The sequence below is a fragment of the Stegostoma tigrinum genome, chromosome 29 (assembly GCF_030684315.1).
Source record: "Stegostoma tigrinum isolate sSteTig4 chromosome 29, sSteTig4.hap1, whole genome shotgun sequence".
NCBI classification, from domain to species: domain Eukaryota; kingdom Metazoa; phylum Chordata; class Chondrichthyes; order Orectolobiformes; family Stegostomatidae; genus Stegostoma; species Stegostoma tigrinum.
Window position 1 is genome coordinate 42,654,319 of NC_081382.1, and position 16,320 is coordinate 42,670,638.

Sequence of the window (16,320 nt, forward strand, 5' to 3'; positions counted from 1 at the left end):
AAGTGGAAATGAGAGTGAGAATTGTAAAATAGATATGTTGGCGCCCAATATAGCAATGTTGGTCAGTGAGAATGGGTGATGGGTGAATAGGACGGAATGCAAATTGGGAAAAGAACACAGGGTTTTGGATAAATTCCAGTTTAGGTGGGAGGCTAGCTTGGAGTATATTGAAATAGTTAAGGCTGGAAACAAAAGAAGCTTAGATGAGGATGTTGGCAGCAGATGAGTTGAGTTTGGAGAATTTTGGTTTGGGGGGCAATGCTGTAGAGGTGTAAGGGTATGGTTTTGACTCTGAAATTTGGCAGGTTATTCACTCTGGATCAGACTGGATACAGATCTTAATGATCTAGGTCAGCCTCTGTCAGTTACTTGGGGCAAGGATAAAGATGGTGGCTAGGAAATCATTTTATAGTGGGGACTGACAGTGCATTGGGACTGCTTGTATTTAGTTTCATTTTTCGGGCACTAGCTCAGAGATGATCATCTATCGTCTTTGCCATGAGACATTGAAAGCGACAGGGAGTATGGAGTTAAATGGAAAGATAAGCAGCAGGATAGCATGTGTGCTGGTGGGTTTAAGCTTGGCAGACTACGAATGCCGCAAAAAGGAAGGATAACTTAGGGCATTTTATGATTTCCAATATCTCTAATGTGGTAAGAAAGTTAGCATTAAGGCACTTTACCTAAATGCTCGTTGTATTCGTAACAAAGTAGATGAATTAACGGCACAAATCATCCTGAATGATTATGATGTGGTAGGCATCACAGAGACATGGTTGCAGGGGGTTCGGGACTGGCAGTTAAACATCCAAGGTTTACAACTTATTGAAAAGACAGGGAGGGGGGCAGAGAGGGCGGGGTTGCCTTGTTAGTTAAGAATGAAATTAAATCTATGTCACTGAATGACATAGGGTCAGATGATGTGGAGTCTGTGTGGGTGGAGTTAAGGAACGACAAAGGCGAAAAAACCATAATGGGAGTTATGTACAGACCTCCTAACAGTGATCAGGACCAGGGGCACAAGATGCACCAGGAAATAGATAGGGCATGTCAGAAAGGCAAGGCCACGGTGATGTGGGGGACTTCAATATGCGGGTGGACTGGGTAAATAATGTTGCTGGTGGATCCAAAGAAAGGGAATTCAAGGAATGCTTACAGGATGGCTTTTTGGAACAGCTTGTGATGGAGCCCACAAGGGAGCAGGCTGTTCTGGACTTAGTGCTATGTAATGAACCAGACTTTATAAAAGATCTTAAAGTAAGCGAACACTTAGGAGGCAGCGATCATAATATGGTAGAGTTAGTCTGCAGTTTGAAAGAGAGAAGGCAAAATTGGATATAATGGTGTTACAGTTAAATAAAGGTAATTATGGGGCAATGACAGAGGAATTGACGAAAATTGACTGGGACCAAAGCCTAGCGGGGAAGACAGTAGAGCAACAATGGCAGGACTTTCTGGATAATTGAGGACACAGTACAGAGGTACATCCCAAAGAAAAGAAAGATTATTCAGGGTGGGATTAGACAGCCTTGGCTGACAAAGGAAGTCAGGAACTGTGTCAAAGAAAAAGAGACAGCCTATAAAGTGGCCAAGAGCACTGGGAAATCAGAAGATTGGGAAGGCTACAAAAACAAACAGAGGACAACAAAGAGAGAAATAAGGAAGAAAAGGATCAGATATGAAGGTAGGCTAGCTAGTAATATTAGAAATGATAGTAAAAGTTTCTTTCAATACATAAGAAACAAACGAGAGGCAAAAATAGATATTGGGCCACTCCAAATTGATGCCGGAAGGCTAGTGATGGGAGATAAGGAAGTAGCTGAAGAACTTAATAAGTACTTTGTATCAATCTTCACAGTGGAAGACATTAGTTTCCCAACAATTAGGGAGAGCCGGGGGCAGAGTTGAGCATGATAGGCATTATAAAAGAGAAAGAACTTTTAGCTTTTCTAGCACTAAAAATTGCTAAATCTCCTGGCCTTGATGGGCTACATCCTGGAGTTCTGAGGGAGGTGGCTGAGGAAATAGCAGAGGCATTGGTTGTGATCTTTTGAAAGTCACTGGAGTCTGGGAAAGTCCCAGATGATTGGAAAATCGCTGTTGTAACCCCCCTTGTTTAAGAAAGGATCAAGACAAAAGATGGAAAATTATAGGCCAATTAGCCTAACCTTGGTTGGTAAAATTCTAGAATCCATCGTTACGGATGAGATTTCCAAATTCTTGGAAATGCAGGGTCAGATTAGAACAAATCAGCATGGATTTAGTGAGGGGAGGCCGTCCCTGACAAACCTGTTAGAATTCTTTGAAGAGGTAACAAGTAGGTTAGACCAGTGAAACCCAGTGGATGTTATCTATCTAGACGTCCAAAAGGCCTTTGATAAGGTCCCTCGTGGGAGGCTGCTGAGTAAGGTGAGGGCCAGTGGTGTTCGAGGTGAGCTACTGGCATGGATTGAGGATTGGCAGACTGACTGACAGACAGAAGGTAGAGAGTTAGGATAAAAGGCTCTTTTTTTTTTGAATGGCAGCTGGTGACAAGTGGTGTCCCGTAGGGTTCAGTGTTGGAGCCATAGCTGTTCACTTCTTATATATTAATGATCTGGATGAAGGGACTGAGGGCATTCTGGCGAAGTTTACCAATGATATGAAGTTAGGTGGACAGGCAGGTCGTACTGAGGAGGTGGGGAGCATGCAGAAAGATTTAGACAGTTTAGGAGAGTGGTCCAGGAAATGGCTGATGAAATTCAATGTGAGTAAATGCGAGGTCTAGCACTTTGGAAAAAGGAATACAGGCATAGACTATTTTCTAAACGGTGAGAAAATTCATCAAGCCGAAGTATAAAGGGTTCTGGGAGTGCTAGTCCAGGATTCTCTAAAGTTAACTTGCAGGTTGAGTCCATGATTAAGGAAGCGAATGTAATGTTGTCACTTATCTCAAGAAGGTTGGAATATAGAAGCAGTGATGTCCTTCTGAGACTTTATAAAGCTCTAGTTAGGCCCCATTTAGAATATTGTGTCCAATTTTGGGCCCCACACCTCAGGAAGGACTTACTGGTGCTGGAGCGTGTCCAGCGGAGATTCACACGGATGATTGCTGGAATGGTGGGCCTAACATACGATGAATGGCTGAGGATCCTGGGGTTGTATTCATTGGAGTTTAGAAGGTTGAGGGGAGATCTAATAAAAAATTACAAGATAATACACGGCTTAGAAAGGGTGGACGCTGGGAAGTTGTTTCCGTTAGGCAGGGAGACTGGGACCCGTGGGCACAGCCTTAAAATTAGAGGGGCTCAATTTAGAACGGAAATGAGATGACATTTCTTCAGCCAGAGAGTGGTGGGCTTGTGGAATTCATTGCCAAGGAGCGCAGGGGAGGCCGGGACGTTAAATGCCTTCAAGGCAGAGATGGATAAATTCTTGATCTCGCAAGGAATTGAGGGCTACGGGGAGAGTGCAGGGAAGTGGGGTTGAAAGGCCCGTCAGCCATGATTAAATAGCGGTGTTGACTCTGGGCTGAATGGCCTTACTTCCACTCCTATGTCTTATGGTTTTACCTTAGGAACATTATGGAGGAAATGGAGGGATTAACTAATATTTTAAAACTTGCATCAGCTTTTCTTTATATTGCTCAAATCTAAACCACCTACTTTTTCTTGTCTCTAGGTGACCTCACAGGAAAAGTTCTTGCATATTTAAGTCTTGTCCCAGTATTTATCCTCTTTGGTTTCATCACACTCATTGTGTTCAAGAGGGAGTTGCACTCTGTAAGTTTTGCGTCTATTTCTCACGATTCATGAGAATAGTTGTTCTGAATGTTTGTTCCTGTGGAATGGTCTCTGTTCTGCTATGTTCCCTACTGGAAGTCGCCATCCCATGTTCTCTTGAGAAGATGGTGGTAGGTGGAAGTCTGAAGATTGGCCAAGCTGACTCCCCCACCTGGCACTGTAGGACGGGGGAGGGGAGGGGAGGGGGGAGACAATTGGTTGTCGAGGTGGATGCACCAAGGTGTGGCATCGTCACGTGTGCCATGTACCTCGTCGGTGGTTTCTCAAGCGTCACTTAAAAGCGATTTGATTTCTGTTTATGACGTACGTGAATGCAATCTCTAATAGAAACTTTTTTATAATTGCTCCTTAATTTAAAAAAAACTCTAAATAAATGTAATTTTCTTCAAACCTTATTTGGTCCAGGGTAGTATAGTGGTTATATTGCTGGACCATCCAGAGGTCCAACCAATATCTGGAGACTTGAGTTCAAGTTCCGCTATGGGGAATGAAATTCAATTAATGAATTAATTGTGGAATAAAAATCTAGTCTGTGATTTTGAAATTAAAGGAAAAGCTCACTAAGGAAGGAGTTCTGCTGTCCTGGCTCAGTCTGGGCCCTGACGTTACTCCAGACCCACAGCAATATGCTTGATTTCTAACTGACCTGTGGGATGGCCTGGTAAATGACTGTGTATTGTATTCAAGAAGGCAGCACACCACCACTCTCTCGAGATCAGTTACTTGATAGTAAACGCTGGCCTGGCCAGTGAAAGACTTCTCCTAAGAATGAATAAATAAAAGGTTGTCCCTGATATCCCAACTAAATGGGAATATATCTCTTATTCACTTAATTTCTGCACACAGAGTTCCTTGGCTTAAGCAATGGGATTGCTTAAGTATTGCTTAAGCAATACTCCCACTTGTGCAAGGAAGTGCCATTCATTTACTAAGCAGGTGGTTTGGTGGCAGGTCCACCTGCACATGTGCTTGCAGGAGACATGGAAAAACCAAGAGAATTGGAGTGTTCATGAGCCTCTGATCTGATGTTGAGAGTGACTGTCCAGTGGCTGATTGTTTGACTCTTGCTCTTCTGTCCTAAATAAACCACTTGGAAATTCTTACCAGTTGCTTCATAGAATCACCACAGTGTGAAAACAAGCCATTTGGTCCAACAAGTTTAAACAGACCTTCTGAAGGCCATCCACCAAGAGCCCTCCCCTCACCCTATCCCTGTATTTCCCAAAGCTAACGCACCTACCTACACAGCCCTGAACACAATGGACGATTTAGCATGGCCAATCCACCCAAATTGCGCATCTTTGGACTGTGGGCAGAAACCCACGTGGACACGGGGAGAATGTGCAAACTTCACACAGATTATTGCCTGAGGCTGGAATCGAACCCAGGTCCCTGGTGCTGAGAGACACCAGTGTTAATCGCTGAGCCACCATGCTGCCCTAGCCACTTGTTGCCTGTTGTAGAATATGTAAATGGATTAAGGGTGGCTATGAAGTATTCATTTGGTGTGCTTTAAATTTGCACGCACTTTGCATTCTCTTGGGGGAAAAGAAATCTTAAGCACAGAAGGCTTGAGGTCATTTTCCGTTAGAGCATGGAGAGTGTTCCGTGCATAAACCACTTGGCAGAACTATTTCATGTAAGAGTGGTTTTATGATTCCTGAAGCTCCTAATGCTGTACATCAGTATCCCCTTCACGTTTATTGAGCTGCTACCCAGCAGTGTAAAGAAAAGTTGACTGAGTGAGATTGAGGACAAAGCTTGAAATTTGAAATTTTGTTGAATGAAGTTGCTGGCCCTCAGACCCACCATCACTACCCTCCTACAGAGAACAGAGGTTGTGAAGCCACACTGGGCAGAGTAAATGTGCACCTTGGAAGGAAAAGGTGTTCATGATGCTTGCATTTGTTATTGTTGGGCATTGCTTCCCAGCTTCATTGGGAATCTTGTATGCTTCATGTTTTTTTATGTGCAATGCTGTAATAAAGCAACTGCTTCAGATGTGAAAAAAGGCATCTGATAATTTCAGCACCCTGAGAAACCTCTGTATGGTTTGCAGCTTCCTTTGTGAAATACCTTATTCTGTTTTTAGTATTTTGCCTGCAGCAATTGAAGGTCTTTGGTAAGCATGTCTCTAACATTATAGATTGTGCTGATGGAGGTTAAGAATTGCAGTGAACCAGTCTAATTTGGTGAACGCTGACTTCCCTAGCTTCATTTGAAAGAGTCTACAATTTGCATTCTTTGTTATTTGTTTCAGATTTCATTTCTGTGTGGTTTGGTACTAAATGAAAGCTTCAACTGGGTAATTAAAAATGTTATCAAAGAACCTAGACCATGCCAAGGTGAGAGTAATTCATTGCACTAAATGTTTCCTTTACATCTTAATAAGGAGTGTGTGTGTGTCTAATGAACGCCTCACTGAGAATTAATTTGTTGTGTTTTCTGGTGTCCGGGCTGCACCCGCTTGCATGTTTAAATATTCCTTACATATACGTGATCAAACCATAGGCCAGAATTTATGGTATTTGTGGTTTTCACCTTTTTTAATTTTGTTTTAAGAGCAGCATGTACAGTGGATCAGAGAACTTGGAGGTGCTGATGGTATTGAAATGGGATTAATCTGAGAATTATTTACGTAATTAGATTAGATTCCCTACAGGGTGGACACAGGCCCTTTGGCCCAACAAGTCCACACTGCCCCTTGAAGCATCCCACCCAGATCCATGCCCCAATAACCCACATACCCCCGAACACTACGGGAAGTTTAGCATGGCCAATCCACCTAACCTGCACATCTTTGGACTGTGGGAGGAAGCCGGAGCACCCAGAGGGAGCCCACGCAGACACTGGGAGAATGTGCAAACTCCACACAGACAGTTGCCTGAGGGTGGGAATTGAACCCGGGTTCCTGGTGCTGTGAGGCTGCAGTGTTAACCACTGAGCCACCATGCCATGATGTGACTGCCTTGCTACCTACCATCTGCTTTAGTAATTCTCTGAACTTTTGGAATCTATTCATTGATTTGATCATGTAAAAATATATTTAACAAGTAATGATAGGGTAGGTATTATTCTACTGAGCTATTACCTAGCACTTGCAGTAGAGGTTTATTGGTGCTGGTAAACTCCTAGTGCAAGCTGGCAGCCTGCTCCTCTTCATTAGCTATACCGTTGCCATGCTGGTAGTAATAATGGCACCAGTGTGAGATGAGCTGCTGGATTTCTGTTGGTTTGCTATTGCTCCCAGCTGCTGTGACAGAGACTAGAACGGAAAAGGCTAAGAAACCTTTTTTTTTTAAAAAAAACCAAGCTGTCCTTCAGAACAGAGACCCGATGTGCCATTGAAAATGGGCTGTTTCTGTTACAGCAGCACATAAAAAATAGAAGATAGGAGCTGGAGTAGGCCATTCAACCCCTCAAGTCTGCTGCACCATTGAACATGATTGTGGCTGATCGAGTTCAATGCCTTCGTCCTGCCCTTCCCCATATACCTCGATCCCTTTAGCCACAAGAACTATATCTACTCCCTTGATGCACAATGTTTTGGCCTCAACTGTTTATCATTGGTAATAAACTTTGCAGGCTCAACACACTCTGGGTTAAGAAATTTCTCCTCACCTCAGTTATAAAAGGTCTGCCCTTTATCCTTATCCAGAACCAGGGGTCACAGTTTTCCCCCACCATCAGGAACATCCTTCCTACATCAAACTGTCTGCACCTGTTAGAATCTTATTGGTTTCTCTGAGATCTTTCCACATTCTTCTAAACTCCAATGAATTGAATCCTAACTGACTCAGTTTCTCCTCATACTGTTAGTCCTGCCAGGAATCAATTTGGTAAACTTCAAGCACAGAGCAGTGGCTGCAGTGACTACTACTTTGATTAATTCTGCAGTACACTTTGGACTTTAGTCAGTGTCCCTGTCACCTGTTGGAATGATACAGGCAGTTTGCCGTTAATCTGACAAAGTTCTTGACATGTTGTAAATCTGCTCCTTATGGTCAGGATAGCTGTGAATGGGATTTCATGCCATAATTTCCAATCAGAGTCACAAAACATACTGCTCATGCTTTGCAAGAGAAAGACAGCAGTGTGAATGCTCTGCCTTTCACAGGCAATTTATAGCTGGGCTGTATTTTTTTCCCCCTTTTATTGTTTGAGATCTGGTATAGCAAAAAAGGACTCTATATAATCAGAACCAAGAGGCTGTAGGTTGACTTGACGTTTTTTGCTAAAAGAGATGATTAATCCTTGAAAGATTGAAAATACTCCCATATCTACTTCTCAGAAATGCCATGTACTATGAATGCTGAAATACTGACCAAGTCCCTCAATCTGTGCACATAGGAACTGGGTTGATGTTTCATGCATGTGAATTTTCCTCTGAACTGAAATTTGGTGCCTGGAAATGTTAGTTTGGGGTGCTCGCCCTCGCCCTCGCCCTCGCCGTAGATGCTGCCATACTTCCTGAGTATTTTCAGTTTATACCCCTTCAGTACCTTTGTTCCCATCAGTCACTGTGGGTTGGTGGGTTTTGCTCTCATTGTGCTGAAGATAAATTATTGATTTCTCAGGGAGTGGATGGGAATGAGAAGTTGAAGCAGAAGATCAGCCATGGTGATGTCGAGTTGCAGGGCTGTATGATCTGCTCCTGTCTCTTTTGGAGAACCTGTTTAACCCATGTGCTCACCCTGAGGAGCTCTCAGCTCATGTAAGAGGTTCTGTTGTTTCATCATTTGTAAATGTTACTCTTGCTTGCAGGTGGCCACAGTAACTTGTTTACAGAGTATGGGATGCCCTCCAGTCATTCCCAGTTCATTTGGTTCTTTTCCATCTACTCCCTCCTTTTCCTTTATTTAAGGTATGTAAGACTTTTGGGTCTGTTTGTGGTTCAGTATTACAGTATATTTGAAGGCTAGAAAAACTTGAACTCTTCAATCATGTAAGTTAAATAATAGGGCAGATGATCTCATGCTAATAACCAGTAATCAGAAGCCGGGGCTATGGGGACGTGTATACATCCTACCATGTGAGCTGGTGGAGTTTAAATACAGCTAATAAAATCTGGAATTGAAAGTGTGCCAAGTGAAAGTTACTGGTGATCAATAATCTATAACTGATTGTTTTTAAAATACCCATCTGGGCCACTAGTGATCAATGGGGAAGAAATCTGCTGCCCTTAACCCATTGGCCTGCCTGTGACTCCAGACTCCCAGCAGTGTGTTTGACTCTTAACTTCCCTCTGAAGTGATCAAGCAAGTCACTCAATTTAAGGGCAACAAATGCTGGCCTTATCAGTGATAACCACACCCCAAGAAAGAGTAAATGTTAATACAAGGAACCTTCATACAAGATGATGAGAATAGAGGAATGATTAAACAAGGAGAAACTTCCACTGACGGAAAGTTAGTAACAAGGTATCTCAATGATCGGATCGTGCCAATAAAGTCAGAGGGGAGATGAGAATTATTTTTCACAAAGTAAGTTAAAATGACATGGAACGCACTGCTGGAAAGTAAGGCAGGAGTAGACTTCATAGTAAATTTTACAAGGAAATTGGACATGTACTTGAGAAAATGAAAGTATAAATGCAAAAGGCCATGGTGGAGGAACAGGAATCAAACAAATAGGTCTTTGAAAGTGCTGGCGTGGGCACACAAGGCCAAAATGTCGTCCTGTCCTGTAATATTCAACAAAAATACAATCCCCCACCTTTTGTTTCAACTTAAATCACTGCAGAAGATGAAAACCTGGATGCTAGGGAGTCATTTGTTCTTTGGAATGAGCTCTGTGCTGGGTGGTGAAGCCCAAAACTCTGACAGCTCTTGAAGCTACTGGATGGCAAGAAGAGAATAATGCGTCTTAATGTTGTGTTTTGGAAAGCAGCTAAAACACAGGATTACAAATTCCAGTAGCAGCCACTATTTGGTCTTGGAATTGAGAATTTATTGTCAAATGGTTTGTGTTTTACTTTCAGAGGATTTTATAAAGAAGGTACAAGTGGGTACAGTTACAATATCTAAAGACATTTGGACGGGTACTGCGAACCTAACAGTTACATGATAGGAGAGGGATAATGGGAACTGCAGATGCTGGAGAATCCAAGACAACAAAATGTGAGGCTGGATGAACACAGCAGGCCAAGCAGCATCTCGGGAGCACAAAAGCTGACGTTTCGGGCCTAGACCCTTCATCAGACAGGGGGATGGGGTGAGGGTTCTGGAATAAATAGGGAGAGAGGGGGAGGTGGACCGAAGATGGAGAGAAAAGAAGATAGGTGGAGAGAGTATAGGTGGGGAGGGGATAGGTCAGTCCAGGGAAGACGGACAGGTAAGGCGGCGGAAAAACTGCTCTATGTCCAATCGTGACTGGGATCTGCGGCCTTGAAACTGCTCGACCATGTCCTGAAGCAAACCAGGTACCACAGCCACATCACCTTCCTCAGCACCTGCCTACGGAACCGGATCATCCCCAAGGGACTACAGTCCACATTTCAGCCTTCCCAATTTGGCCCCAACCGTGACCACCTCTACACCCAAAATATCCAGACTCTTCAGAAGCGTTTCTCCCTGCGAGTCCTGCAACAGACACTCGCAGCCATGCGCCGGCACCTCCACACACTGCAATCCAGCCTGCCCCAGCTCAGAGCCTCCCTCTCCCAGACCTGCAAAGGACCCCTGCTGTTTTTTATCCTCCGCAGGATCCACAGACTGAACACAGAGTTTCACTCAGCTTTACTGGACACCAAAAATCGTAAGTCCGACGCCGACGGAACCCCGCCCACGGCTGACGACCTCATCGCTCCGCCCACAACCTCCACAGCCAGCAGCCCCAGAGAAGACAGCCACACTCGGCCCTGCCGAATCTTCACCATCCCCCCAGACCTCCCACTGACTGAGGACGAACAGTCAGTCCTTAGCAAGGGGCTCACCTTTGTCCCCCTACAACCACACATCAACGAATACCAGTCACGATTGGACATAGAGCAGTTTTTCCGCCGCCTTACCTGTCTGTCTTCCCTGGACTGACCTACCCCCTCCCTACCTCCCCACCTATACTCTCTCCACCTATCTTCTTTTCTCTCCATCTTCGGTCCGCCTCCCCCTCTCTCCCTATTTATTCCAGAACCCTCACCCCATCCCCCTCTCTGATGAAGGGTCTAGGCCCGAAACGTCAGCTTTTGTGCTCCTGAGATGCTGCTTGGCCTGCTGTGTTCATCCAGCCTCACGTTTTGTTGTCTTGAGTTACATGATAGGAACGATTTAAAGGGATATAGCCAAACGCAGACAAATTCAACTAGTTTTATGGTCAACATGGATGAGTTGGACTGAAGGGTCTGTTTCCATGTCATCTGACTCTGAGGGAATATGTAGATTTCTAATGCAAGGAGACCTAACTAGGCTGAATTTCCTCCCTTCTCTGCACTCATATTTATGACCGATGATACCCTGTGCTTTTATATACAACAAGTGAACACTAAGTGTACTTCTCAGATGTGACAGTGCAGGATGTTTGGATCCCGGTGTGCAAACATAATTCAGGTCCCATTTTAAATTTACACTTTCTGTCCTTGTTTTTAACAGAATGCTTTGACAAAACTGCTACCAGTTGGTGCTGGTCAGAGAACAGGCATTTTGTTTCGCATGCGAGCTAGAGTGTTTGTGCATTATTGTAAAAGAGTGAAGTTACAGCATGCTGAGCTTACATGACCAGTTTCCATTATAAGTGTTGATCTAGGAATTTATAATGGGAAGTTATGACAAAGGAAGCTTATGAATATGTAGTTTTTTAATGTAATACTGAATGACTAGTCATTGTAGTATTTTCTAAGTGCTTAATAGGAGCTCATTGCCTAACCGGTAAATACTGGCAATGGCACTGATGCGTGATGCACAGAGGTTCTTAGCTTTGGTTTCTGGTCTTTGCTGAGTAACTAACATCGATATAGATGGTGAATTAATGTCAACAGCCCGTGCTTAGAAATAAGGTGGTGATGGGAGTGGGAGCAAGCCTATTGACATTGCGTGACCACCATTCGATATAGTACTCAACCAGTCGGTTCAGGCAGTCATGATTGGGATTGAGTGTGACAAACGGCTATTTGTAAGTTTGGTTACACACCTTACTTTGCCCTCTGAGTGGCATAGGTCCTTCGATGAGATACAGGAGAGTTCCTGGCAATCTTGAAGTCAGGACCAAGCATCATGATGTGCCAAAAACATGCAGATTGATTGGACAGTGCCTGTGCCTGCTGACTTACCTGATCTTCAAAATCTTCTTGTTTTTTAAATCCTTTCATGGCCTCATCTTTGCTTATTTCTGTAACCTACTATAACTCTACAACCTCAAATTTCTGTGTTCCTCCAATGCTGCCCTTTTTGAGTTATTGCTGTTTTTAATGGCTATACAAGTTTCAGCCGCCTCAGCCTTGGAATTCTCACCTTTTTAAATTCTGTACTTTGCTGTCCTCCATGAAATCCCTTCTTAAAACTTATCTCTGTAATTGAGCCTATGGTCACCAGTCCTAACACCACCTTATGTGACTTGGAGTCAGATTTTCTTCAGTAGTGCTCCTGTGGTGATTTGGGATGCTTTCTAACAATGTTGAAGTCTCTATATACACGTGAATTATTTTAAATCTTGGACTGAAGAATTTCAACGTTTGTTTAAAATAAATACATTTCTTCATTTCCTCAGAATGCACCAAACAAACAATGCTAGATGTTTAGATCTGTTGTGGAGGCACATTTTATCCATATGTCTGCTGGCTCTGGCCTTCCTTGTCTCGTATAGTAGGTAGGTTATGCTGCTTTTTCTTCAGATTCTTTGTAGTGCTGCCCGCCGTGAGTTGGATATTGCACCGTTTTATAAGAGAAAGATGGTAAACCATATGGTTTACCAATGTAGTATTCTCTGGCTGTGATGCACTGGCTGATGCATCCTCTGCAGACCACAAAGCCTGTTGTGAAATAAACACAGGCCCGTGTTGTTCAGACAGGCTAGGAATTGTGGAGAGGCAGGCTCTTGATCAGGAATGCCAGACATTCAGTGACTGGTTTTTCTCACTGACTTTTAATTTCAGAATTTGTTTTGCATCAGCAGCAGAGTGTGGAGGGAGACGGACTTCTGCAATGCATGTGGTGCCACACAAATTTTAAAGTATGCTATTGTCAGTAACTTGAGGCTTGTAATCCATAAGTTCTGTGGCATCATTATCAGGAAACTTGTATCTGATGAGTGCTCCCTAGACCAAGGCCCTACAGGTTGCTGATGCCTGTGGAATTATTGATAACTTAAAGAGAAAGCAGGCCAAGTTTTGTTGTTGTCACGTGACCATCTTTTTACCAGCCTAAAGGAAGAGCATGCCAGTGTGGTGGTGGGGCGGGTGCAGAGGAATGAGAATTTTTTTTTTCCAAACAATGTCCTTGTGACCTGGAATGTTATGCTTGAAAGGCTGGTGAAAGCAGTTTCATTAGGAACCTGCAAAGGAATTGGAGAAAAAGTTGTTATGGTAAAGTTTGCAGAGGTATGGGGAAAGAGCAAGGGAATGGAACTAATTGGATAGCTCTTTTTGAAAGAGACAATGCAGATATAATGGGCTGAATGGCCTCCTTTTTTGTTGTGTAAACCTGTTTTTTAAAAAAAAAATGGGATGAGACAGAGTAAATGCAGAAGGGACGTACTTAATGACTGGGGAGTCCAAAACGAGGGGTCGTGGCTAAGGGTACAAGCTAAGCCATTTAAGAGTGAGAGAGGAGGAAAAACATTTTCATCTGAAGAGTGGTAAGCCTGTGGAATTGTCTGTCACAGAAAACAATGAAGGCCAAAGTACTGAATATTTTCAAGAAGGAGATTGATCCCTTCAGCTCTGAAAATGATATCCCATGGTATGGGGAGAAGAGGGAATAGGGCATTGAGTTGGGAGATTAGCTATAATCGCATTGAATAGCAGAGCAGGCTCAAATGGCCAAATAGTCTACTGCTGTTTGTACTTTCTATGTTTTTATGCATGATTCTTAAAAATACATATTTATTTTTGTAGAGTCTATTTGATGTACCATTCCTGGAGCCAAGTGATATATGGAGTTATAGCAGGTGCCATCATGGGATCAGTCTGGTTTATCTTTACACAAGAGGTACTAACACCGCTATTCCCCAGGATAGCTTCATGGTGAGTGCCCTGGGCATCACGTTGAAATGGGGAAATAAAACGTTTTTAATTAAAGCCATTCATATTCATTATAGGGTTACAGTTTCCAAAATCATGATTGAATTTGCAAATCTAAACATTTAAAAACATTTCTTCAGGAAATCCTTCACCAGCATGTGTTTGCTCAGCTCTTTCTTATAGTATTTTATAGGTACTGGGTTAGAACTGTTCCTCAACACTACTGACTTGTAAAACTTCTTCTGCCCCTTCGACCCTGAAACAACTGCTGCTGTGCAAAAGACCTTGATTTTGTTTCAAAAAAACTTTTCAGGTTTAGCACCTGAAAGCAAAAAGCTTTGTTAATGTTTTGGGTGCATGTCCTCATTGGGACTGTCTGTAACAGTTCTGCTGCACTAATGTTAACCATAGTGATTTAAACAGGTTTGTAATTGCTGCTTTCTCCATTTATTCAGGCCAGTCTCTGAATTCTTCCTGATACGGGATACAAGTCTGATTCCAAACATCCTGTGGTTTGAGTACACGGTTACAAGGTCAGAAGCACGGTAAGATGGTACATTCCACACACCCACGTACTTGCAGATCGGAAACAGAAGCTCTTCCCTTTTCTTGTTTTTTTTAAACTTGTTCATGGAATGTGGCCGTCACTGGCTAGGCCAACATTTATTGCTCATCCCTGATTTCCCAAAGGGCAATTAAGAGTCAACCACATTGCTGTGGGTCCAGGGCCACAAGTAGGCCAGACTGGGTAAGGATGGCAGATTTCTCTCCGTAAAGGGCATGAGAGGACCAGTTGAGTTTTAATGACAATCAACAGCAGTTGTATGGTCATCGTTAGGCTACCTTTTCATGCCACTTTTTAATCAATTGTAATTTCACCATGTTCCGTGGCAAAAGAAATGTTATTTTCCTTTTGGTTAGTGGTGTGTCTGGCTGAATCTCCTTGTCACTGCCGGCATTTCTATTGCCCACCTCAAACTCCAAAAGGATCGAACGCCAAATGTCAGTTTTGGTAGGATGGTTAAGAATTCTCAATTCTGGGTCAGGCAATAGTTTTCGAACCCCATGCTATCCCTCTGCTGGGAGTGTTTGGGGGACAGTGCAGAAGGAGCTTTACACAATATCTAGCCCTATGCAGTCCCTGCCATGGGAGTGTTTGATGGAACAGTGTAGAGAGAGCTTTATGTTTTGTATACGAGAGTTGGGACAGCTTTACTTTGTTTGAAGAGTTGAGCGAGCTTTTTCTCTTTGCATTTCATTGTTGTTGCACCCACTGGGTCTTGGTGTTGTTGGGCTTGGGCTTTGGCTTTCTCCTTGGCTTAGCTGTTCTCATTTGCCTGCCATTTCACCATTTGGGCTCCCAAAACTAATTTGTGCATTTCATGTCACGTCCTACAAAATAAACACCTGACCAAACTGTCTCTCTCAACGGTAGAAAAGGAGAGAGAAATATTGAAATCGGCTGGTGATTCCTTTACAGATTGTTGTAGAATCCAGTTTGTGATAGAGCATCTTGTTTTCAAGTTTGAATCATCCTACCAGTGTCTTCAACTGTCTAGCTTCTGGACTCTGTGTGTAATTTCCTCCCTTCTCACTTTCTGATGAAAAATGGTCCTTGAAATCCTGACCAAGATTTTGGTCAACTGACTGAATATCTGGTTTTGTGGTTTGGTGTTTAAGCCTAATCTTGTTAATATCCCTCTGAAGTGGACTCTGTTTAATGTTATTTAGATTCAAATATTGTTGTTATCCAGTACTTTTCTGCTGGGGTTTGTGGGTGGAGGCTGATGGTCAGAGGAATTGATTGTTCCCTTAACTTGATTTTCTTGAACTTTTTTTTAAAAAATCTGGTCCATTTTCTATAACCTTGCTTTCTGAAATCCTCTTCAGTATTGTAGCTTTAACAAAGTCCAAGTTTCCTCAGCTAGAATTTAAACCTTTCTTTTTCCTTTGTCCTTGCCTGCAGAAACAGACAACGGAAGCTGGGGACCAAGATGCAGTGAAGTGAAGTTGGCATCTTTGCTGGGGGGTGGGCCAGGACTGTGGAGTGAGCCCTGGAACGAAATGGAACAGAAACCAACAACACGAAGAAACACACATTTAAAAAAAAGTTAATTTTTGTTTTTGCAGACAGTCAGGGCAAGCTGAGGTGTATGCTGGCAGCCTAAACACACCACCACCCCCCCCCCCCCCCCCCCCCCCACCCCCACCGTGACAGCAGTCAGTGTTGTACACAGCTCGCTGTTAGCTTTCTACTGCATGTTAGACTCTTGTGAACGCTGGACTGAACCTGTTTAAACAAAGCCCGTTCACATGGTGTCGGTGAAATGTGATATTATTGCATCTGTTTCAGGAATTTGGTTTTTC

General features: G+C 43.2%; 2 protein-coding genes across 3 annotated transcripts in view; one reads left to right on the forward strand and one right to left on the reverse strand.

The window, feature by feature from the left end:
- Positions 1-16,139, forward strand: part of dolpp1 (dolichyldiphosphatase 1) — a 28,885-nt gene extending 12,746 nt beyond the window's left edge. The window contains exons 2-8 of the mRNA XM_048559264.2: positions 3,661-3,761; positions 6,043-6,127; positions 8,547-8,646; positions 12,483-12,581; positions 13,828-13,956; positions 14,409-14,498; positions 15,920-16,139. Of these exons, the coding sequence (XP_048415221.1) occupies positions 3,661-3,761; positions 6,043-6,127; positions 8,547-8,646; positions 12,483-12,581; positions 13,828-13,956; positions 14,409-14,498; positions 15,920-15,956 (641 nt within the window). The 3' untranslated portion in view covers positions 15,957-16,139. The remainder of the gene's footprint in view (positions 1-3,660; positions 3,762-6,042; positions 6,128-8,546; positions 8,647-12,482; positions 12,582-13,827; positions 13,957-14,408; positions 14,499-15,919) is intronic.
- crata (carnitine O-acetyltransferase a) overlaps positions 11,556-16,320 on the reverse strand; it is a 58,280-nt gene continuing 53,515 nt past the window's right edge. The window contains exon 16 of one of the 2 annotated variants that reach the window (XM_059638378.1): positions 11,556-13,265. The gene's annotated coding sequence lies outside the window, so the exon portion shown is untranslated. Of the gene's footprint in view, positions 13,266-13,814; positions 16,008-16,320 lie in introns of those variants that run through there. The other variant, XM_059638377.1, reaches the window with a different exon arrangement.